This window comes from Taeniopygia guttata, chromosome 34 (genome assembly GCF_048771995.1).
Source record: "Taeniopygia guttata chromosome 34, bTaeGut7.mat, whole genome shotgun sequence".
NCBI classification, from domain to species: domain Eukaryota; kingdom Metazoa; phylum Chordata; class Aves; order Passeriformes; family Estrildidae; genus Taeniopygia; species Taeniopygia guttata.
In genome coordinates, this window is record NC_133059.1 from 3,025,382 (window position 1) to 3,048,380 (window position 22,999).

Below are 22,999 nucleotides of genomic sequence, written 5' to 3' on the forward strand. Positions count from 1 at the left end.
AAAAATCAGAAAAAATCAGGGAAAAATCAGAAAACATCAGGGAAAATCAGGGAAAAATGAGAAAAAATCAGGGAAAAATCAGAAAAAATCAGGAAAAATCAGAAAAAATCAGGGAAAATGAGGGTAAAATGAGAAAAAAATCAGAAAAAATCTGGGAAAATCAGGGAAAAATCAGAAAAAATCAGGGAAAATCAGGTAAAAATCAGAAAAAATCCGGGAAAAATCAGGGAAAAATCATAAAAAATCAGGGAAAAATCCGGAAAAATCAGGGAAAAATCAGAAAAAATCAGGGGAAAATCATGAAAAAATCAGGGAAAAATCAGAAAAAATCAGAAAAAATCAGGGAAAAATCAGAAAAAATCAGAAAAAATCAGGGAAAACTCATGGAATCTAGGGAAAACCATGCCTGAAATCTGATGACGCACCTTGACGGAGTCCTGCTCCTCGTCGCTCTGCTCGTAGAGCTCGTGGCCCAGGAAGTGCCAGGGCGAGCGCGCGCTCTGCGCCGCGTACAGCTGCCAGCGCCACAGCGACAGCGGGCAGAAGCTCAGGCGCAGCGGCAGCCGCCGCACGCTCTCGTTGATGGGGAAATAGTCCCGCTGCAGGTTCCAGTAGTCGTTGAAGTACACGATGGGGAAGTAGTCACCGCTCAGCGCGTCGAACTTCACGTCTGCATGGTCAGGGAGTGGGAGAATTTGGGATAAATGGGGGAAAATGGGGGATAAATGCAAAAAAATGGGGAAAATGGGGGAAAAATGGGGAATAAATGGGGGAAAATGGGGAAAAAATGGCAAAAAAATGGGGAAAATTTGGAATAAATGGCGCAACAATGGCAAAAAACATGGGGAAAATGGGGGGAAATGGGGAATAAATGGGGTATAATGGGGGGAAATGGGGAAAAATGGGGAATAATGGGGGGAAATGGAGTATAATGGGGAATAATGGGGGGAAATGGGGGGAAATGGGGAATAAATGGGGAATAATGGGGGGAAATGGGGAATAAATGGGGAATAATGGGAAATGGGGAATAAATGGGGGGAAATGGGGAATAAATGGGGAATAATGGGAAATGGGGAATAAATGGGGGGAATAATGGGGAATAAATGGGGAATAAGTGGGGTATAATGGGGGAAATGGGGAATAAGGGGGGAATAATGTGGGGAAATGGGGAATAAATGGGGAATAATGGGGGGAAATGGGGTATAATGGGGGGAAATGGGGATAAATGGGGTATAATGGGGGGAAATGGGGTATAATGGGGGAAATGGGGAATAAATCGCAGAAAACATGAGGAAAATGGGGAAAAACATGAGGAAAATGAGGGAAATTGGGGAAAATGGGGGGAAATGGGGAATACATGGGGGAAATGGGGAATAAAGGGGGGAAATGGGGAATAAATGGGGAATAATGGGGGGAATGGGGAATAAATGGGGGATAATGGGGGAATAGTGGGGGAAATGGGGAATAAATGGGGAATAATGGGGGAAATGGGGAATAAATGGGGAAAATGGGGAATAAATGGGGTATAATGGGGGGAAATGGGGAAAAAATGGGGGGAAATGGGGAAAAAATGGGGAATAATGGGGGGAAATGGGGGATAAATGCAAAAAAATGGGGAAAATGGGGAATAAATGGGGTATAATGGGGGGAAATGGGGAAAAAATGGGGAATAAGTGGGGAATAATGGGGGGAAATGGGGGGTAATGGGGAATAATGGGGGGAAATGGGGAATAAATGAGGAATAATGGGGGGAAATGGGGAATAAATGGGGAATAATAGGGGAAATGGGGAATAAGTGGGGAAAACATGAGGAATATGGGGGGAAAACATGAGGAAAATGAGGGAAATTGGGGGAAAATGGGGAATACATGGGGGAAATGGGGAATAAATGGGGGAAAACATGAGGAAAATGGGGGAAAATTGGGGGAAATGGGGAATAATGGGGGGAAATGGGGAATAAGTGGGGAATAATGGGGGGAAATGGGGGGTAATGGGGAATAATGGGGGGAAATGGGGAATAAATGAGGAATAATGGGGGGAAATGGGGAATAAATGGGGAATAATAGGGGAAATGGGGAATAAATGGGGGATAATGGGGGGAAATGGGGGAAAACATGAGGAAAATGGGGTAAAATTGGGGGAAATGGGGAATAATGGGGGGAAATGGGGAATAAATGGAGAATAATGGGGAATAAATGGGGTATAATGGGGGGAAATGGGGAATAAATGGGGAATAAGTGGGGGATAATGGGGAATAAATGGCAGAAAACATGAGGAGAATGAGGGAAATTAGGAATGAATGGGGGAAAACATGAGGAAAATGGGGAAAAACATGAGGAAAATGAGGGAAATGGGGGCAAATGGGGGAAAATAAGGGAATAAATGGGGAATACATGGGGGAAATGGGGAATAATGTGGGGAGATGGGGAATAATGGTGGGAAATGGGGAATAAATGAGGAATAATGGGGGGAAATGGGGAAAAAACATGGGGGGAAATGGGGAATAAATGGGGGAAAAATCAGGGAAAAATGGGGAAAAAAGGAGTTGGGAATAAGGAAAAGGGAATTAAGAAATGGAAAAATTCATTAATAACAAAAAAATTACGAATTTTCCCGGGAATTCCGGCTGCTCACACTGGTCTGGGGTGGGTGACACTGGCCCTGACCCTGGGGATGAACTGGGATGAACTGGGATGAACTGGGAGGGACTGGAGCCCTACAAACCCCAAACCTGCCCCATTTTTAATGGGAATTTTTGGGTTTTTCGGGAATTTTGGGTTTTTTTGGGAATTTTCCCGGGAATTCCGGCTGCTCACACTGGTCCAGCGGCGGGGGCACGCTGCCCCTGACCCTGGGGATGAACTGGGATGAACTGGGATGAACTGGGAGGAACTGGAGCCCTACAAACCCCAAACCTGCCCCGTTTTTAATGGGAATTTTTGGGTTTTTTGTGAATTTTGGGTTTTTTGGGAATTTTCCCGGGAATTCCGGCTGCTCACACTGGTCCAGCGGCGGGGGCACGCTGCCCCTGACCCAGGGGATGAACTGGGATGAACTGGGATGGACTGGGATAAACTGGAGCCCTACAAACCCCAAACCTGCCCCGATTTTAATGGGAATTTTTGGGTTTTTCGGGAATTTTGGGGTTTTTTTTGGGAATTTTCCTGGGAATTCCGGCTGCTCACACTGGTCTGGGGTGGGTGACACTGGCCCTGACCCTGGGGATGAACTGGGAGGAACTGGAGCCCTACAAACCCCAAACCTGCCCCGTTTTTAATGGGAATTTTTGGGTTTTTCAGGAATTTGGGGTTTTTTTGGGAATTTTCCCGGGAATTCCGGCTGCTCACACTGGTCTGGGGTGGGTGACACTGGCCCTGACCCTGGGGATGAACTGGGATGAACTGGGAGGGACTGGGAGGGACTGGAGCCCTACAAACCCCAAACCTGCCCCGTTTTTAATGGGAATTTTTTTGTTTTTTGGGAATTTTGGGAATTTTTGGGAATTTTCCCGGGAATTCCGGCTGCTCACACTGGTCCAGCGGCGGGGGCACGCTGCCCCTGACCCAGGGCGTGTGGTCATCCACCATGTTGATGGTCAGGTTGGGGTGCCAGTGGGAAATGACCTCGACCGGCCCGAAATCCTCGGCCCTCTGCAAGGGAAAAGGACAAAAAATGGCAAAAAATCCCAAAAAAACCCCTCAAAAATCCAAAAAAACATTAAAAAACCCAAAAAACAAACAAAATAATAAAAAAAACCAAACCAAAATAAAACTAAACAAAAAAAACAACAAAAAAACCCAAAAAACCAAATAAGAAACCTCCCAAAACCCTAAAAAAATTTTAAAAACCGTAAAAAATTCCCATAAAAACCCCAAGAAAAACCCCAAAAAAACACCAAAAATCATAAACCCCCACCCAAAAAAAAACCCTTAAGAAACCACAAAAATAACCAAAAACAAACCACAAAAAAGCAAAAAAAAAAAATCAAAAAAAAATCCCAAACAAACCCCAACAATGCAAAAAAACCCTCAAGAAACACAAAAAAAAACTAAAAACCCCAAAACAAACAAAAAAACCACAAAAACCCACGAAAAACAAAAGCAAAACAAAAAAGAAACTAAAAAAAGCCACAAAAATACACAAAAAACCTCAAGAAACCCAAAAAAAGCCAACCCCCCCCCCAAAAAAAATCCAAGGCCAAAAAAACCCCAAAAAACCCCAAAAAAACAAAACAAAAAAACACTGCAAAAAACCCCCAAAACCAAAAAAGAACCTAAAATCCCCCAAAAAACTCAAAAAAAGCCCAAAAAACACCAAAAATCAAAAAAGAACTAAAAAAAACCAAAAAAACACCCAAAACAAAAGACAACCACATGAAACACCAAAAAAACCCCAAAAAAGACCCTAAAAATCCCAACCCCCCCCAAAAAAAAACTCAAGAAACCCCAAAAAAAGAGACCCCAGAAATTTTTTCTTAATTTGTAAAAAAAAAAATTTAAAAAAAAATTAAAAAATACAAAAAAACTCCACAAATTCAAAAAAATCCCCATAAAATCCGAAACATCCCCAAAAATCTCCCCCAAAATGATAAAAATCCCCCAAAACCGCAGGAAATCCCAGGAAATTCCCAAATCCCGGAATTCCCACCTTGATCATTTCGGGATCCGCCTCCGTCTCCCCCGTCAGGAGGTTTTTGGTTTTCTGGAATCGCCGCCGCTTGTATTTGTTTATCACTGAAAAAATGGGAAAAATCGGGGAAAATTGGGGGAAAATTGGGAAAAATGGGGAAAATTTGGGGAAAATTTGGGGAAAATTTGGGGAAAATTTGGGGGGAAATGGGGGAAAATGGGAAAAATTGAGAAAAAAGGGGGGGAAATTAGGAACAAATTGGGAAAATGGGGGGAAATGGGGGGAATTTGGGAACAAATTGGGAAAATGGGGGGGAAATTAGGGGAAAATTGGGGAAAATTTGGGAAAATGGGGGGAAAATGGGGAAATTTAGGAGGAAATTGGGGGGAAATAGGGGGAAATGGGGAAAAATGGGGTAAAATGGGGGGAATGGGGAAAAATGGGGGTAAATGGGGGAAATTTGGGAAAAATTGGGAAAATGGGGGGGAAATTAGGGGAAAATTGGTGAAAATGGGGAAAATTTGGGAAAATGGGGGGTAAATTAGGGGAAAATTTGGGAAAATGGGGGGGAAATGGGGGAAAATGCGGAAAAATGGGGTAAAATGGGGGGAAATGGGGAAAAATGGGATTTGGAAAAATCAGATCCCTCCCATCCCTGAGGGATTTGGAACCCAAAAATCTGGGAATTTCTGGGAATTCTCCCATTCCTGAGGGATTTGGTACCAAAAAAACTGGGAATTTCTGGGAATTCTCCCATTCCTGAGGGATTTGGTACCAAAAAAATGGGAATTTCTGGGAATTCTCCCATTCCTGAAGGATTTGAGGCCATTTTTGAGGGAATTTGGGGCCATTCCTGAGGGATTTGGGGCCATTCCTGAGGGGATTTGGGGCCATCCCTGAGGGATTTGGGCCATTCCTGAGGGGATTTGGGGCCATTCCTGAGGGGATTTGGGGCCATTCCTGGGGGGATTTGGATCCCAAAGCTCGGGAATTGATGGGAATTCCCAGAATTTCCCAGGAATTCCTGGAATTCCGTACTCCTGGAAGTGTGCACAGTGCCCAGGCTGATCCCAACCCCATTCCTGAGGAGATTTGGGGCCATTCCTGAGGGATTTGGGGCCATTCCTGAGGGGATTTGGGGCCATTCCTGGGTGGATTTTGATCCCAAAGCTCGGGAATTGATGGGAATTCCCAGAATTTCCCAGGAATTCCGGGAATTCCGTACTCCTGGAGGTGTGCACGGTGGCCAGGCCGATCCCAACCCCATTCCTGAGGGGATTTGGGGCCATTCCTGAGGGATTTGGGGCCATTCCCGGGGGGATTTTGATCCCAAAGCTCAGGAATTGATGGGAATTCCCAGAATTTCCCAGGAATTCCTGGAATTCCATACTCCTGGAGGTGTGCACAGTGCCCAGGCTGATCCCAACCCCATTCCTGAGGGGATTTGGGGCCATTCCTGAGGGATTTGGGGCCTTTCCTGAGGGGATTTGGGGCCATTCCCGGGGGGATTTGGATCCCAAAGCTCGGGAATTGATGGGAATTCCCCGAAAATTCCCGGAATTTCCCGGAATTCCGTACTCCTGGAGGTGTGGACGGTGGCCAGGCGCCGGTAGAGGCTCTTCTGCCGCGGGTCGGGGTGGAAGCCGCTCTTGGTGAAGTAGACGTGGACGTAGATGGATCCGTTCCGCTGCACGCTCTGGGAAAAAAACACGGAAAAGGTCGGGAAAAACACGGGAAAAAAACGGGAAAAACCCAATTAAAAAAACAACCAGAAAGCCTTGGAAAAATGGCACAAAAAAATCCAGAAAAAATCCAGGGAAAATCCCAAATATCCCACAGAAAAAGCCAGAAAAATTCCCGATCCCACGTGGAATTCTCTTTTCCTGATCACAAATTCCCATTTCCCAAACTCCAAATTCCCTTTTCCGACCCCAAATTCCAGTCCCAGATCCCAAATCCCTGGGGAAGATCCCAGGATTCCAGTTCCCACATAGAATTCCCCTTTGCCTGATCCCAAATTCCCTTTTCCCGACCCCAAATCCCCTTTCCTGATCCCAAATTCCCCTTTCCTGACCCCAAATTCCCTTTTCCTAATCACAAATTCCCTTTCCCACATCCCAAATTCCCATTCCCAGATCCCAAATCCCTTAGGAAGATCCTGGAATTCCCATTCCCACATGGAATGCTCTTTCCCAAATCCCAAATCCCCATTCCCAAATCCCAAATTCCCTTTTCCTGACCCCAAATCCCCATTCCCGGACCCCAGAATTCCAGGAATTCCCGGAATTCCGGGATCCCACCTGGGAGATGTCCACCTCCCCCGCGTGCTCATAGCAGCCGTCGGAATTCCCTTTTCCTGATCCCAAATTCCCTTTTCCAGCCCCAAATTCCCCTTTCCTGATCCCAAATCCCAAATTCCCATTCCCAGATCCCAAATTCCCATTCCCAGATCCCAAATCCCTCGGGAAGATCCTGAAATTCCCATTCCCACATGGAATGCTCTTTCCCAAATCCCAAATCCCCATTCCCAAATCCAAAATTCCCTTTTCCTGATCCCAAATTCCCTTTTCCATCCCCAAATCCACATTCCCAAACCCCAAATTCCCCTTTCCTGATCCCAAATCCCAAATTCCCTTTTCCTAATCACAAATCCCCATTCCCAAATCCCAAATCCCCATTCCCAGATCCCAAATTCCCATTCCCAAACCCCAATTTCCCATTCCCAAACCCCAAATCCCCATTCCCAGACCCCAGAACTCCCGGAATTCCGGGAATTCCGGGATCCCACCTGGGAGATGTCCACCTCTCCCGCGTGCTCGTAGCATCCGTCGGAATTCCAACCCCGAATTCCCTTTTCCAGCCCCAAATTCCCTTTTCCTGATCCCAAATCCCAAATCCCCATTCCCACATCCCAAATTCCCATTCCCAGATCCCAAATCCCTTGGGAAGATCCTGGAATTCCCATTCCCACATGGAATGCTCTTTCCCAAATCCCGAATCCCCATTCCCAAATCCAAAATTCCCTTTTCCAGCCCCAAATTCCCTTTTTCCAACCCCAAATCCCCTTTTCCCAACCCCAAATCCCCATTCCCAGACCCCAGAATTCCCGGAATTCCGGGAATTCCCAAATCCCACCTGGGAGATGTCCACCTCCCCCGCGTGCTCGTAGCAGCCGTCGGAATTCCCTTTTCCAGCCCCAAATTCCCTTTTCCTGATCCCAAATTCCCTTTTTCTGATCCCAAATTCCCTTTTCCTGATCCCAAATCCCAAATTCCCTTTCCCAAATCCCAAATTCCCATTCCCAGATCCCAAATTCCCTTTCCCAGATCCCAAATCCCCCGGGAAGATCCTGGAATTCCCATTCCCACATGGAATTCCCTTTCCCAAACCCCAAATCCCCATTCCCAAACCACAAATTCCCTTTTCCAGCCCCAAATTCCCTTTTTCCAGCCCCAAATCCCCTTTTCCAGCCCAAAACCTCCACTCCCGGACCCCAGAACTCCGGGAATTCCGGGAATTCCGGGATCCCACCTGGGAGATGTCCACCTCGCCCGCGTGCTCGTAGCATCCGTCGGAATTCTCGCCGCTGCTCCAGTCTCCGTAGACCAAATCCCGCTTTTCCCAGAACAGGGCGGAGCTGAGGTTGAAATCCGTAAAGTGCTCGTGCTCCGAGATGTAAACGTGCAGATCCTGGGAAAGGGACGGAAACACGGGAATTTGTCCCAAAATCACGGGGATTCATCCCGAAAATCCCAGGAGTCATCCCGAAAATACCAGGGATTCATCCCGAAAATCCTGGGAATTCGTCCCAAAAATCCCAGGGATTCGTCCCAAAAATCCCAGGGATTCGTCCCTAAAATCCCGGGAATTCATCCCCAGGGATTCATCCCAAAAATCCCGGGGATTCGTCCCAAAAATCCTGGGATTTTATCCCAAAAATCCTGGGAATTCATCCCCGGGAATTCGTCCCAAAAATCCTGGGGATTCGTCCCAAAAATCCTGGGGATTTGTCCCAAAATCCCGGGGATTCGTCCCAAAAATCCCGGGGATTTATCCCAAAAATCCTGGGAATTCATGCCCGGGAATTCATCCCAAAAATCCCGGGAATTCGTCCCAAAAATCCCGGGGATTCGTCCCAAAAATCCCAGGGATTCGTCCCAAAAATCCCAGGAATTCATCCCAAAAATCCCGGGGATTCGTCCCAAAAATCCCGGGGATTCATCCCTGGGAATTCGTCCCAAAAATCCCGGGGATTCGTCCCAAAAATCGTGGGAATTAATCCCTGGGAATTCGACCCAAAAATCCTGGGAATTCGTCCCAAAAATCCCGGGCATTTGTCCCAAAAATCCTGGGGATTCGTCCCAAAAATCCTGGGAATTCAGCCCCAGGAATTCGTCCCAAAAATCCCGGGAATTTATCCCAAAAATCCCTGGAATTTATCCTCAAAATCCTAAGAATTTATCCTAAAAATCCTCAGAATTTATCCCAAAAATCCTGAGAATTTATCTCAAAAATCCCGGGAATTTATCCCAAAAATCCTGGGAATTGATCCCTGGGAATCCATTCCCAAAATCCCAGGAATTCATTTAAAAAATCCTGGGAATCCATCCCAAAAATCCCTGGGAACGTTCCCCAGTGTCGCCAGGATCCCAGATTTGGGTTCTGATCCCGGATTTCCCCCCCAATCCCACATTCCCACATTCCCAAATCCCAGAATTCCCGAAATTCCTGAACTTCCCGGAATTCCAGCCGACCATGAGGGTGTCCTTGGGGAAGAGGTTCCTGCTGAGACTCCGGGTATTGATCCCAGATCCAGGTGCTGATCCCGGATTTCCCCCCAATCCCGGATCCCGGATTTCCCCCCACATTCCCAAACCCCAGAATTCCCGAAATTCCCGGAATTCCCGGAATTCCGGCTGACCATGAGGGTGTCCTTGGGGAAGAGGTTCCTGCTGGGGTTCCAGGTTCTGATCCCGGATCCGGGTGCTGATCCCGGATTTCCCCCCACATTCCCACATCCCAGAATTCCCAAAATTCCCAAAATTCCCGGAATTCCCAGAATTCCCGCCGACCATGAGTGTGTCCTTGGGGAAGAGGTTCCTGCTGGAGTTCCAGGTTCTGATCCCGGATTTCCCCCCAATCCCACATTCCCACATTTCCAAACCCCAGAATTCCCGGAATTCCCGAAATTCCCGGAATTCCCGGCATTCCGACCATGAGTGTGTCCTTGGGGAAGAGGTTCCTGCTGGGGCTGCGGGCGCCGTTCCCGTCTCCGTCGCTCTCCTGCGGCGTCGGCGCGCGCCGGAACCAGCTGGAGATGGCCCAGATGATGAAAATCCTGCGGGAACGGGAAAAACGCCGGAATGACGGGGAAAATCCCGCGGAAATTCCGGGAAAAATCCCGTGGGAATTCCGGGGAAAATCCCTTGGAAATTTTGGGAAAAAACTCTTGGGAATTCCAGGGAAAATCCCTCGGGAATTCTGGAAAAAATCCCTTGGGAATTGCCGAAAATCCCTCAGGAATTTTGGAAAAAATCCCTTGGGAATTCCAGAAAAAAATCCCTAGGGAATTCCGGGGAAAATCCCTTGGGGATGCCAGAAAACCCTTCAGGAATTCTGGAAAAAAATCCCTCGGGAATTCTGGAAAAAATCCCTCGGGAATGCTACAAAATCCCTCAGGAATTCCAGAAAGGTCCCTTGGGAATTCCAGGGAAAATCCCTCGGGAATTCCAGGGGAAAATCTTTGGGAATTCCAGAAAAAAATCCCTTGGGAATTGCCAAAATACCCCTTGGGAATTCTGGAAAAAATCCCGCGGGAATTGCTGAAAATCCCTCGGGAATTCTGGAAAAAATCCTTTGGGAATTGCCAAAAATCCCTTGGGAAATCCAGAAAAAAATCCCTTGGGAACTCCAAGGAAAATCCCTCGGGAATTCCAGAAAAAAAATCCCTTGGGAATTCTGGAAAAAAATCCCTCCGGAATTCCAGAAAAATCCTTTGGGAATTCCAGAAAAAAATCCTTTGGGAATTCTGGAAAAAATCCCACGGGAATTCCAGGGGAAAACAAAAAATCCCGCGGAAATTCCGGGGAAAATCCCGCGGAAATTCCAGGGAAAATCCCTCTGGAATTGCCGAAAATCCCTTGGTAATTCCAGAAAAAATCCCTCGGGAATTGCTGAAAATCCCTCAGGAATTCTGGAAAAATCCATTGGGAATTACGGAAAAAATCCCTTGGGAATTCCGGGGGAAAACAAAAAATCCCGCAGGAATTCCGGAAAAAATCCCACGGGAGATCCAGAAAAAAATTCCTTGGGAATGCCAAAAAATCCCGCGGGAATTGCCGAAAATCCCTTGGGAATTCTGGAAAAAATCCCTCAGGAATTTCGGGGAAAATCCCTCGGGAATTGTGGAAAAATCCCTCGGGAATACCGGAAAAAAATCCCTCGGGAATTCCAGAAAATCCCTTGGGAATTGCTGAAAGTCCCTCAGGAATTCTGGGAAAATCCCACGGGAATTCCAGAAAAATCCCTTCAAAATTCCAGGGAAAATCCCTCAAGAATTGCAGAAAAATCCCTCGGGAATTCCAGAAAAATCCCTTGGAAATTCCAGGGAAAAACCCTCGGGAATTCTGGAAAAAAACCCTTGGGAATTCCAGGGAAAAACCCTCGGGAATTCTGGAAAAAAATCCCTCGGGAATTCCAGGGAAAATCCCTCCGGAATTCTGGAAAAATCCCGACCCCTTTAACCCCTTCAGTCCCAATCGATCCCAATCAATCCCAATCAATCCCTTCCCCCCATTTAACCCCTTCAGTCCCAATCAATCAATCCCAATCGATCCCAATCAATTCCCGCCCATTTAACCCCTTCAGTCCCAATCGATCCCAATGGATCCCAATCCAATTCCCGACCCCTTTAACTCCTTCAGTCCCAATCAATCCCGATCGATCCCAATCGATCCCAATGGATTCCAATCAATTCCCGATCCCTTCCGCCCCTTTAACCTCTTCAGTCCCAATTGATCCCCAATGGATCCCAATCGATCCAAATCGATCCCAAAGTGATCCCAATCAATTCCCACCCCTTTAACCCCTTCAGTCCCAATGGATCCCGATCAATCCCAATCAATTCCCGCCCCTTTAACCCCTTCAGCACCACACTCACCTGAACAGGACGCCCTTCACCACCTGCCAGGCGTTGGGGGCCGCCGGCGGCTGCTGCTGCCCCGGTGGGCTCTCGGTACCGGTACCGGCACCGGTAACAGCCCCGGCGGCGCCGTTACTGCTGGACACCTGCGGGACCGGAACCGGAACCGGTCAGTGACACCGGTACTGACCCAAACCCCACCCCGGTACCGGCCCCGGTATCGCCGTTACTGCTGGACACCTGCGGGACCGGAACCGGGATGGGTCAGTGACACCGGTACCGGTACCGGTACCGACCCAAGCCCCACCCCGGTTCCAGCCCCGTCCCGATCCCTTCCCGGTCACCGATTCAGTACCGGCCCCGTCCCGGTAACCGACACCGCTCCGGTACCGAACTGGTGCCAGTCTCACCCCAATCCCTCCCCGGTACCGGCCCCAGCCCAGTCCCGGTGCCTTTTGCGGTCCTGCCCCATCCGGACCTATCCCGGTCCTGGCGCCGTTCCCTGACCCGGTCCCGGAGCTGTTCCGGGTCCTGGAGCTGTTCCCGGTCCTGTTCCCGGTCCCGTTTCCCTGTCCCTGATTCCCGTTCCTGGTCCTGGTCCTGGTCGTGTCCCAGTCCCCGGTCCCGGTCCCGTTTCTCTGTCCCCAATCCCGTTCCCGGTCCTGGTCCTGGTCCTGTTCCCGTTCCCGGAGCTGTTCCCGGTCCCGTTTCTCTGTCCCTGATCCCATTCCCAGTCCCAATCATGGCCCCGTTCCCGGTCCCGTTTCCCTGATCCCCGTTCCCATTCCCAGTCCCGTTCTCTGCTCCTGTCCCAGTCCCGGAGCTGTTCCTGGTCCTGTTCCCGGTCCCGTTTCTCTGTCCCTGATCCCCGGTCCCATTCCCGGTCCCTGTCCTCTTCCCGGTCCCGTTTCTCTGTCCCTGACCCTGTTCCCGGTCCCGTTCTCTGCTCCTGTTCCAGTCCCGGAGCTGTTCCTGATCCGTGTTCCTAGTCCTGTCCCAGTTCCCGTTCCCGGTCCCATTTCCCTATCCCCAATCCTGTTCCCGGTCCCGTTCTCTGCTCCTGCCCCGGTCCCGGAGCTGTTCCCGGTTCCCGGTCCCGGTCCCGTTTCTCTGTTCCCATTTCTCTGTCCCTGATCCCTGGTCCCGGTCTCTGCTCCTGCCCCAGTCCTGGAGCTGTTCCCGGTCCGGTTTCTCTGTCCCTGATCCCCGGTCCCGTTCCCGGTCCCCGTCCTGTTCCAGTCCCCGTTCCCGGTCCTGTTCCCGGTCCCGGTCCCGTTCTCTGCTCCTGTTCCCGGTCCCGGAGTTTTCCTGGTGCCGTTTCTCTGCCCCTGTTCCGGTTCCCGGTCCCGTTCTCTGCTCCTGTCCCAGTCCCAGAGCTGTTCCCGGTGCCGTTTCTCTGTCCCCGTTCCCGTTCCCAGTCCCGTTCTCTGTCCCTGATCCCCGTTCCCGGTCCCTTCCCCCATCCTGGTTCCTGCTCTCGGTTTCCAGTCCCGTTCCCGTTCCCTGCCCCGTTCCCGGTCCCATTCTCTGCTCCTGTCCCAGTCCCGGAGCTGTTCCTGGTCCCGTTTCTCTGTCCCAGTCCCAGTTCCCGTTCCCGGTCCCCGTCCTGTTCCCGGTCCTGTTCCAGTCCCCATTCCCGGTCCCGTTTCCCAGTCCCAGTCCCCGTTCCCGGTCCCGTTCTCTGCTCCTGTCCCAATCCCGGAGCTGTTCCCGGTGCCATTTCTCTGTCCCTGATCCCCATTCCCGGTCCTGTCCCAGTCCCCATTCCCGGTCCCGTTTCTCTGTCCCTGATCCTGTTCCCGGTCCCGTTCTCTGCTCCTGTCCCAGTCCCCGACTTTGCCCCCGGACCTTGCCCCGTTCCCGGTCCCGGTGTCCGTCTCTGTTCCCTTCCCTGTCCCCGTTCCCTGTCCCCGTTCCCGTTCCCTGTCCCCGTTCCCGTTCCGGACCTGTCCCTGTCCCCGGTCCCGTTCCCTGTCCCTGTTTCCCTGTCCCCGTTCCCGTTCCCGTTCCGGACCTGCCCCGGGCCCGTTCCCGTTCCCCGTTCCCGTTCCCCGTTCCCGTTCCCGTTCCCTGTCCCCGTTCCCGGTTCCGGACCTGTCCCGGGCCCGTTCCCTGTCCCCGTTCCCGGTTCCCTGTCCCTGTTCCCTGTCCCCATTCCCTGTCCCGGGCCCGTTCCCTGTCCCCATTCCCCGTTCCCTGTCCCCGGTTCCGGACCTGTCCCGGGCCCGTTCCCGTTCCCGGCCCCGCCGCCGCCTCCGTCCCCGGCGCCGCCATCTTTGCTGCGCCGCCTCTCGCGAGACTTCCGGGGGCAGCCCCCACGTGACCGCGCGGAGGGGCGGGAATCTCCGCAAACCGCGCCCTTTTCGTGACGTCATCATCACACCCACCAATAGCAGCGCGCGGCCCGCCCCAGGCGGGAGGGGGTTTCCCCGCCCCGCCCCCTCGGCCGAGCTCAGCCAATGGGAGAGCGCCCCGCCCCCAGCGCGCGCTCAGGGGGTGTTCCCTTATGTGACGTCACTGGCGCGCTCAGCCAATGGCGGCGCGGTGCGCTCCCGGCGGGGGTTTCCCCGACCGCGCCCCCGGCGGTGACGTCACGCCGGGCTCAGCCAATGGCGGCGCGGCCCGCGCGGGGATTTCCAGGTCCGGCGGCGGCGCGGCCGCGGGGGGCGGCGGCGGGAGCGGCACCGGCGGCTCCGGGACCCCAACCGGGACCGGAACCGGGATCCGCACCGAGACCGGAACCGAGACCGGCACCGGCACCACCGGGACCCGCACCGGGACCGGAACCGGGACCGGCACCACCGGGACCCGCACCAAGACCGGAACCGGGACCGGGACCCGCACCGAGACCGGAACCGGGACCCGCACCGGCACCAACTAGACCCACTCCGGGACCGGGACCCCCACCGGCACCACCGGGACCCGCACCGGGACCCGCACCAGCAGCACCGGGACCCGCACCGGGACCGGGACCGGGATCCGCACCGGGACCGGGACCGGCACCAGCGGGACCCGCACCGGGACCGGGACCCGCACCGGGACATGGCACTGCCGCTCGGTGAGCGCCGCCCCGCTGCCTCCGGGACCGGCCCGGGGGGAGCAGAACCGGGGATCCCCCCGGTGGCAGAACCGGGGGGAGCGGAACCGGGGATCCCCCCGGTGGCAGAACCGGGGGAGCGGAACCGGGGATCCCCCCGGTGGCAGAACCGGCGGCACCTCCCGGGGGGTCACGGGGGGACACCGGGGCGGGAGCGGCGCTCGGGGGGGGGGGTCACGGTGCCGTTTGGGTGCGGGGATTTTACCGGGATCGCTCCTCTCGGGGCTGTCCCGGTGGCGATCCCGGTGCCGTGTCCCGGTAGGAGCGGCCGTGCAGGATCCCGGGCTGGCGATGGCTCACGGAGCACCGGGGACAGGTAAAGCCCCGCTCCCGGTGTCCCCGTTCCGGTGTCCCCTCCCGCTCCCGGTGTCCCCTCCCGGTGTCCGTTCCCGGTGTCCCCTCCCGCTCCCGGTGTCCCCTCCCGGTGTCCCCGCTCCCGGTGTCCCCTCCCGTTCCCGGTGTCCCCTCCCGGTGTCCCTCCCGCTCCCGGTGTCCCCTCCCGGTGTCCGTTCCCGGTGTCCGTTCCCGGTGTCCCCGCTCCCGGTGTCCCCTCCCGTTCCCGGTGTCCCCTCCCGGTGTCCGGTCCCGCTCCCGGTGTCCCTCCCGCTCCTGGTGTCCGGTCCCGTTCCCGGTGTCCCTCCCGCTCCCGGTGTCCCCTCCCGGTGTCCGTTCCCGGTGTCCCCTCCCGGTGTCCCCTCCCGGTGTCCCCTCCCGGTCGGAGGCTCCTCACGGGATCGTTTTTCCCGTTTTCCGCTGATTTTTCCCGGTTTTTCCCCCCGGTTTCCCGGTTTTTCCCGGTTTTTTCCCGTTTTCCCCGTTTCCCCTCCCCGGTTTCCCCACTTTTCCTCCCGGTTTTCCCGGTTTTTTCCCTGTTTCCCCACTTTTCCTCCCGGTTTTCCCGGTTTTTCCCGTTTCTCACGGCTTTTTTCCCCATTTTCCTCGGGCTTCCCCCGATTTTTTCCCGTTTTTTTTCCATTTTCCTCGGTTTTTTCCCGGTTTTCCCCGTTTCCCCCCATTATTCCCGGTTTTCCCCCGTTTTCATCGGGTTTTTCCCGGTTTTCCCGGTTTTTTCCCCCAATTTTTTCCATTTTCCTCGAGTTTTTTTCCCGGTTTTTGCCGGTTTTCCCCCATTTTCCTCGTTTTTTTTTCCCCGGTTTTCCCGGTTTTCCCCCGTTTTCCTCGGTTTTTTCCCGGTTTTCCCTCGTTATTCCCGGTTTTCCCCCATTTTCGTCGGGGTTTTCCCGGTTTTTTCCCGGTTTTTTTCCATTTTCCTCGGTTTTTTCCCGGTTTTCCCGGTTTCCCCCCATTATTCCCGGTTTTCCCCCATTTAACTCGGGTTTTTCCCGGTTTTCCCGGTTTTTTCCCGGTTTTTTTCCATTTTCCTCGGGTTTTTTCCCCCGTTTTCCCAGTTTTCCCGGTTTTCCCCCGTTTTTCCCGGTTTTCCCCCATTTTCGTAATTTTTTTTCCCCGTTTCTCCCGACTTTTCCCGTTTTCCAGATGATTTGGGTGAGTGGCACCGGAGCCGTTCGGAATCTCCGCCGCTTTCGGGAATTTCGGGATCCCGGAGCCGCAGCGAGGAGCTCCGGAATTCGGGAATTCGGGATTTGGGAATTTGGGAATTCGGGAAATTTGGGGAAATTCGGGATTTTGGGCTTTGGGGAATTCGGGAATTTGGGAATTCGGGAATTGGGGAATTCGGGAATTCGGAAATTCGGGAATTCGGGATTTGGGGAATTCGGGAAATTCGGGATTTGGGACTTTGGGATTTGGGGGATTCGGGATTTGGGGAATTCAGAAATTTGGGATTTGGGGGATTCGGGATTTGGGGAATTCAGAAATTTGGGATTTGGGGAATTCAGGAAATTCGGGATTTGGGGATTTTGGGAAATTCGGGAATTCGGGATTTGGGGATTTTGGGAATTCGGGGAGGGGTCGGGTCCCATCCTGGGCGGATCCCCACAATTCCCGGTTTTCCCCCCTGAAACCCCCCGAAATTCCCGTTTTTCCCCCCTGGAACCTCCGGAAGTTCTCATTTTTCCCCCAGAATTCCCTGAAAATTCCCGGGTTTTCCCCCCAAACCTCCCGAATTTCTCTGTATGCCTCCCGACACCCCCCAAAATTCCCTTTTTCCCCCCACAACCCCCCGAAATTCCCGTTTCCGCCCCAAACCCCCAAAATTCCCTTTTTTTCCCAAAACCCCCCCCCGAAATTACCGAATTTCCCCCCAAACCCCTCAAAATTCCCTTTATTCCCCCCCGACACCCCCGAAATTCCCTTTTTACCCCCCAAGCCCCCCCAAAAGTCCCATTTCCCCCCCGACACCCCCGGAAATTCCCGTTTTCCCCCCGAAGTTCCCTTTATCCCCCCGAAATTCCCGTTTTTCCCCCAAGAACCCCCCGAAATTCCTGAAATTCCCGTTTTCCCCCGTTCCGCCAGAACCCCCCAAAATTCCCGTTTTTCCCCCAGACCCCCCCCCCGAAATTCCCGGTTTCCCCCCCGAAATTCCCCTTTTTTCCCCCCGGACACCCCCCGAAATTCCCTTTTTTCCCCCCCGAAATTCCCGTTTCCCCCCCACAAGTCCCGTTTTTTCCGACAGAACCCCCCAAAAGTTCCCGGTTTTGCCCCCCGACACCCCCCGAAATTCCCGTTTTCCCCCCGAAATTCCCTGTATTCCCCTCAGGAACCCCCCGAAATTCCCGAAATTCCCTTTATTTCCCCCATTATCCCCCCGAAATTCCGTTTTTCCCTTTTTCCCGCAGAAATCCTGGAGGAGCTGATGAAGGCGGACGGTTTCCAGCCCGAACCCGCCCCGGTCCCTCCGCGGCCGCCGCCCCGGGACCCGCCCCGGGACCCGCCCCGGGAGCCGCCGCTGCACCGGAGCCTCCGCGGCCTCTCGCTGAGCTCCCGGGGCGGCCCCGCGGCGGAAAAACAACCGGAAAAGGCGGAAAAAAATATGGAAAAAAATGTGGAAAAAGAGGAAAAACCGCGACTGGTGATCACGGAACAGCCGAAGCAGCGCGGGATGAGGTTCCGGTACGAGTGCGAGGGGAGATCGGCGGGGAGTATCCTCGGCGAGAGCAGCACCGAGAGCAACCGGAGCCTGCCCAGCATCGAGGTGCGAACCGGGAATTACCGGGAGAAACCGGGAGAAACCGGGATAAACCGGGAACAACCGGGAACAACCGGGAATGGGGTTCGGGAGGGGCCGGGAGTATCCTCGGCGAGAGCAGCACCGAGAGCAACCGGAGCCTGCCCAGCATCGAGGTGCGAACCGGGAATTACCGGGAACTACCGGGAGAAACCGGGACCTACCGGGAATTACCGGGGAGAACCGGGAGAAACCGGGAGAAATTCTGGAGTACCGGGATAAACCGGGAATGGGGTTCGGGAGGGACCGGGAGCATCCTCGGTGAGAGCAGCACCGGGACCAACCGGAGCCTGCCCAGCATCGAGGTGCGAACCGGGAATTACCGGGAATTACCGGGAATTACCGGGAATTACCGGGAACAACCGGGAACAACCGGGATAAACCGGGAATGGGGCTCGGGAGGGGCCGGGAGCATCCTCGGTGAGAGCAGCACCGGGACCAACCGGAGCCTGCCCAGCATCGAGGTGCGAACCGGGAGAGACCGGGAGAAACCGGGAGAAACCGGGAAAAACCGGGATAAACCGGGAGAACCGGGAGAAACCGGGAATGGGGTTCGGGAGGGGCCGGGAGTATCCTCGGTGAGAGCAGCACCGAGAGCAACCGGAGCCTGCCCAGCATCGAGGTGGGAACCGGGAACTACCGGGGGGAACCGGGAGAAACCGGGAATTACCGGGAACAACCCGGGAGAAATTCCAGAGAACCGGGATAAACCGGGAATGGGGCTCGGGAGGGACCGGGAGTATCCTCGGCGAGAGCAGCACCGAGAGCAACCGGAGCCTGCCCAGCATCGAGGTGCGAACCGGGAATTACCGGGAATTACCGGGAATTACCGGGAGAAACCGGGAACAACCGGGGAGAACCGGGATAAACCGGGAATGGGGTTCGGGAGGGACCGGGAGTATCCTCGGCGAGAGCAGCACCGAGAGCAACCGGAGCCTGCCCAGCATCGAGGTGGGAACCGGGAATTACCGGGGAGAACCGGGAGAAACCGGGAAAAACCGGGAATGGGGTTCGGGAGGGACCGGGAGCATCCTCGGCGAGAGCAGCACCGGGACCAACCGGAGCCTGCCCAGCATCGAGGTGCGAACCGGGAGAACCGGGAGAAACCGGGAATTACCGGGGAGAACCGGGAATTACCGGGATAAACCGGGATAAACCGGGAATGGGGTTCGGGAGGGACCGGGAGTATCCTCGGCGAGAGCAGCACCGAGAGCAACCGGAGCCTGCCCAGCATCGAGGTCAGCACCGGGAATTACCGGGATAAACCGGGAATTACCGGGGAGAACCAGGAAAAACCCGGGAGAACCGGGAACAACCGGGAATGGGGTTCGGGAGGGACCGGGAGCATCCTCGGCGAGAGCAGCACCGAGAGCAACCGGAGCCTGCCCAGCATCGAGGTGCGAACCGGGAGAGACCGGGAATTACCGGGATAAACCGGGGAGAACCGGGGAGAACCGGAAACTACCGGGATAAACCGGGAATGGGGTTCGGGAGGGGCCGGGAGTATCCTCGGCGAGAGCAGCACCGAGAGCAACCGGAGCCTGCCCAGCATCGAGGTGCGAACCGGGAATTAACGGGAATTACCGGGATAAACCGGGAACTAACGGGGAGAACCGGGAAAAACCCGGGAGAAACCGGGAATGGGGTTCGGGAGGGACCGGGAGTATCCTCGGCGAGAGCAGCACCGAGAGCAACCGGAGCCTGCCCAGCATCGAGGTGCGAACCGGGAATTACCGGGAATTACCGGGAATTACCGGGATAAACTGGGATAAACCGGGATAAACCGGGAGAAACCGGGAATGGGGTTCGGGAGGCACCGGGAGCATCCTCGGCGAGAGCAGCACCGAGGCCAACCGGAGCCTGCCCAGCATCGAGGTGGGCACCGGGAGAACCGGGAATTACCGTGAGAAACCGGGAGAAACCGGGAAAAACTGGGAAAAACCCGGGAGAAATTCCGGAGAACCGGGAGAAACCGGGAATGGGGTTCGGGAGGGGCCGGGAGTATCCTCGGCGAGAGCAGCACCGGGACCAACCGGAGCCTGCCCAGCATCGAGGTGGGAACCGGGAGAACCGGGAAAAACCGGGAATGGCGGGGAGAACCGGGAGAAACCGGGAACAACCGGGAAAAACTGGGAGAAATTCCGGAGAACCGGGAACAACCGGGAATGGGGTTCGGGAGGGGCCGGGAGTATCCTCGGTGAGAGCAGCACCGAGAGCAACCGGAGCCTGCCCAGCATCGAGGTGCGAACCGGGAATTACCGGGAATTACCGGGAATTACCGGGAACAGCACGGGAGAACCGGGATAAACCGGGAATGGGGTTCGGGAGGGACCGGGAGTATCCTCGGTGAGAGCAGCACCGAGAGCAACCGGAGCCTGCCCAGCATCGAGGTGCGAACCGGGAATTAACGGGAATTACCGGGAATGGCGGGGAGAACCGGGATAAACCGGGATAAACCGGGGAGAACCGGGATAAACCGGGAATGGGGCTCGGGAGGGGCCGGGAGTATCCTCGGCGAGAGCAGCACCGAGAGCAACCGGAGCCTGCCCAGCATCGAGGTGCGAACCGGGAATTACCGGGGGGAACCGGGAATTACCGGGGAGAAACGGGAGAAACCGGGAACAACCGGGATAAACCGGGAATGGGGTTCGGGAGGGGCCGGGAGTATCCTCGGCGAGAGCAGCACCGAGAGCAACCGGAGCCTGCCCAGCATCGAGGTGCGAACCGGGAATTACCGGGAATTACCGGGAGAAACCGGGAAAAACTGGGAAAAACCGGGGAGAACCGGGATAAACCGGGAATGGGGTTCGGGAGGGGCCGGGAGTATCCTCGGCGAGAGCAGCACCGAGAGCAACCGGAGCCTGCCCAGCATCGAGGTGCGAACCGGGAATTACCGGGAATTACCGGGAATTACCGGGATAAACCGGGATAAACCGGGAATGGGGTTCGGGAGGGACCGGGAGTATCCTCGGCGAGAGCAGCACCGAGAGCAACCGGAGCCTGCCCAGCATCGAGGTGCGAACCGGGAACTACCGGGAATTACCGGGAATTACCGGGAGAAACCGGGAAAAACCGGGGAGAACCGGGAGAAACCGGGAATGGGGTTCGGGAGGGGCCGGGAGCATCCTCGGCCAGAGCAGCACCGAGAGCAACCGGAGCCTGCCCAGCATCGAGGTGCGAACCGGGAATTACCGGGGAGAACCGGGAGAAACCGGGAAAAACTGGGAAAAACCGGGGAGAACCGGGATAAACCGGGAATGGGGTTCGGGAGGGGCCGGGAGCATCCTCGGCGAGAGCAGCACCGAGAGCAACCGGAGCCTGCCCAGCATCGAGGTGCGAACCGGGAATTACCGGGAATTACCGGGAACTACCGGGAAAAACCGGGAATGGTGGGAATGGGGTTTGGGATGGGCCGGGGCTGCGGGTCGATCCTGGAGGTGCCCATTATTCCCGTTATTATTCCCGTTATTATTCCCGTTATTCCCGTTATTCCGGTTATTATTCCCGTTATTCCCGTTATTCCTGTTATTCCCGTTATTCCCGGTGTCATTCCCGTTATTCCCGTTATTCCCGTCATTATTCCCGTTATTATTCCCGGTGTTTTTCCAGCTGCGGGGCTGCGGCTCCATCCCGTTGTTATTCCTGTTATTCCCGTTATTCCCGGTATTTATTCCCGTTTTTCCAGCTCCGTGGCTGCGGCTCCATCCCGTTATTACCATTATTCCTGTTATTCCCGTTATTATTCCCGTTATTCCCGTTTTTTTCCAGCTCCGTGGCTGCAGCTCCATCCCGGAGGTGCCGGTTATTCCCGTTATTCCCGTTATTATTCCCGTTATTTATTCCCGATTTTCCAGCTCCGCGGCTGCGGCTCCATCCCGGAGGTGACGGTTATTCCCGTTATTATTCCCGTTATTCCCGTTATTTATTCCCGTTTTTTTTCCAGCTGTGGGGCTGCGGCTCCATCCCGTTATTCCTGTTATTCCCGTTATTCCCGGTGTTATTCCCGTTTTTTTTCCAGCTCCGTGGCTGCGGCTCCATCCCGAAGCTGACAGTTATTATTCCCGGTGTTTTTCCCGGTGTTTTTCCCGGTGTTTTTCCAGCTCCGTGGCTGCGGCTCCATCCCGGAGGTGCCCGTTATTATTCCCATTATTATTCCCGTTATTCCCGTTATTCCCGGTGTTATTCCCGGTTTTTTTCCAGCTCCGTGGCTGCGGCTCCATCCCGGAGGTGTCTGTTATTCCCGTCATTCCCGGTATTTATTCCCGTTTTTCCAGCTCCGTGGCTGCGGCTCCATCCCCGAGGTGACGGTTATTATTCCCGTTATTATTCCCGTTATTTATTCCCGGTGTTTTTCCAGCTCCGCGGCTGCGGCTCCATCCCGGAGGTGACGGTTATTCCCGTTATTCCCGTTATTATTCCCGTTATTTATTCCCGATTTTCCAGCTCCGTGGCTGCGGCTCCATCCCGGAGGTGACGGTCACAGTGTGCCCGTTATTCCCATTATTATTCCCGTTATTCCCGGTGTTATTCCCGTTATTCCCGTTATTATTCCCGTTATTCCCGTTATTATTCCCGGTGTTTTCCAGCTCCGCGGCTGCGGTTCCATCCCGGAGGTGTCGGTCACCGCCTGCCTGGTGTGGAAGGATTGGCCGCACCGCGTCCACCCCCACGGGCTGGTGGGGAAGGACTGCGCCCACGGGCTGTGCCGGGTGCTCCTCAGGCCCCAGAGCAACCCCCGACACAGGTCAGGCAGAATTCCCAAAAAAAACCCGGAATTCCGGGAATTTTCCATGTTTTCTGTGGGATTTGGGGTGGTTTGGGGTGATTTTGGGGTGATTTTTTGGCATTTCTTGGGTGGTTTTGGGTGGGTTTTGGGCTGTGCCGGGTGCTGCTGCGCCCCCAGAGCAACCCCCGACACAGGTCAGGCAGAATTCCCGAAAAAAACCCGGAATTCTGGGAATTTTCCCCGTTTTCTGCGGGATTT

The 22,999-nt window shown here is 54.4% G+C and overlaps 2 protein-coding genes across 5 annotated transcripts in view; one reads left to right on the forward strand and one right to left on the reverse strand.

The window, feature by feature from the left end:
- CLPTM1 (CLPTM1 regulator of GABA type A receptor forward trafficking) overlaps positions 1-14,134 on the reverse strand; it is a 36,995-nt gene extending 22,861 nt beyond the window's left edge. The window contains exons 1-8 of one of the 3 annotated variants that reach the window (XM_072920922.1): positions 13,985-14,134; positions 11,789-11,916; positions 9,844-9,967; positions 8,161-8,319; positions 6,208-6,325; positions 4,648-4,733; positions 3,530-3,650; positions 426-670 (exon numbers count right to left, since the gene is read on the reverse strand). In XM_072920922.1, coding sequence (XP_072777023.1) covers positions 426-670; positions 3,530-3,650; positions 4,648-4,733; positions 6,208-6,325; positions 8,161-8,319; positions 9,844-9,967; positions 11,789-11,916; positions 13,985-14,044 — 1,041 coding nt within the window. In that variant the 5' untranslated portion in view covers positions 14,045-14,134. Of the gene's footprint in view, positions 1-425; positions 671-3,529; positions 3,651-4,647; positions 4,734-6,207; positions 6,326-8,160; positions 8,320-9,383; positions 9,442-9,701; positions 9,740-9,843; positions 9,968-11,788; positions 11,917-13,984 lie in introns of those variants that run through there. The other 2 variants (XM_072920923.1, XM_072920924.1) reach the window with 2 other exon arrangements.
- Positions 14,135-14,342: 208 nt separating this feature from the next.
- The window catches only part of RELB (RELB proto-oncogene, NF-kB subunit), a 31,049-nt gene continuing 22,392 nt past the window's right edge, over positions 14,343-22,999 (forward strand). Inside the window, exons 1-4 of one of the 2 annotated variants that reach the window (XM_072920926.1) lie at positions 14,343-14,828; positions 15,130-15,183; positions 17,627-17,982; positions 22,602-22,759. In XM_072920926.1, coding sequence (XP_072777027.1) covers positions 14,813-14,828; positions 15,130-15,183; positions 17,627-17,982; positions 22,602-22,759 — 584 coding nt within the window. In that variant the 5' untranslated portion in view covers positions 14,343-14,812. The remainder of the gene's footprint in view (positions 14,829-15,129; positions 15,184-17,626; positions 17,983-22,601; positions 22,760-22,999) is intronic. The other variant, XM_072920925.1, reaches the window with a different exon arrangement.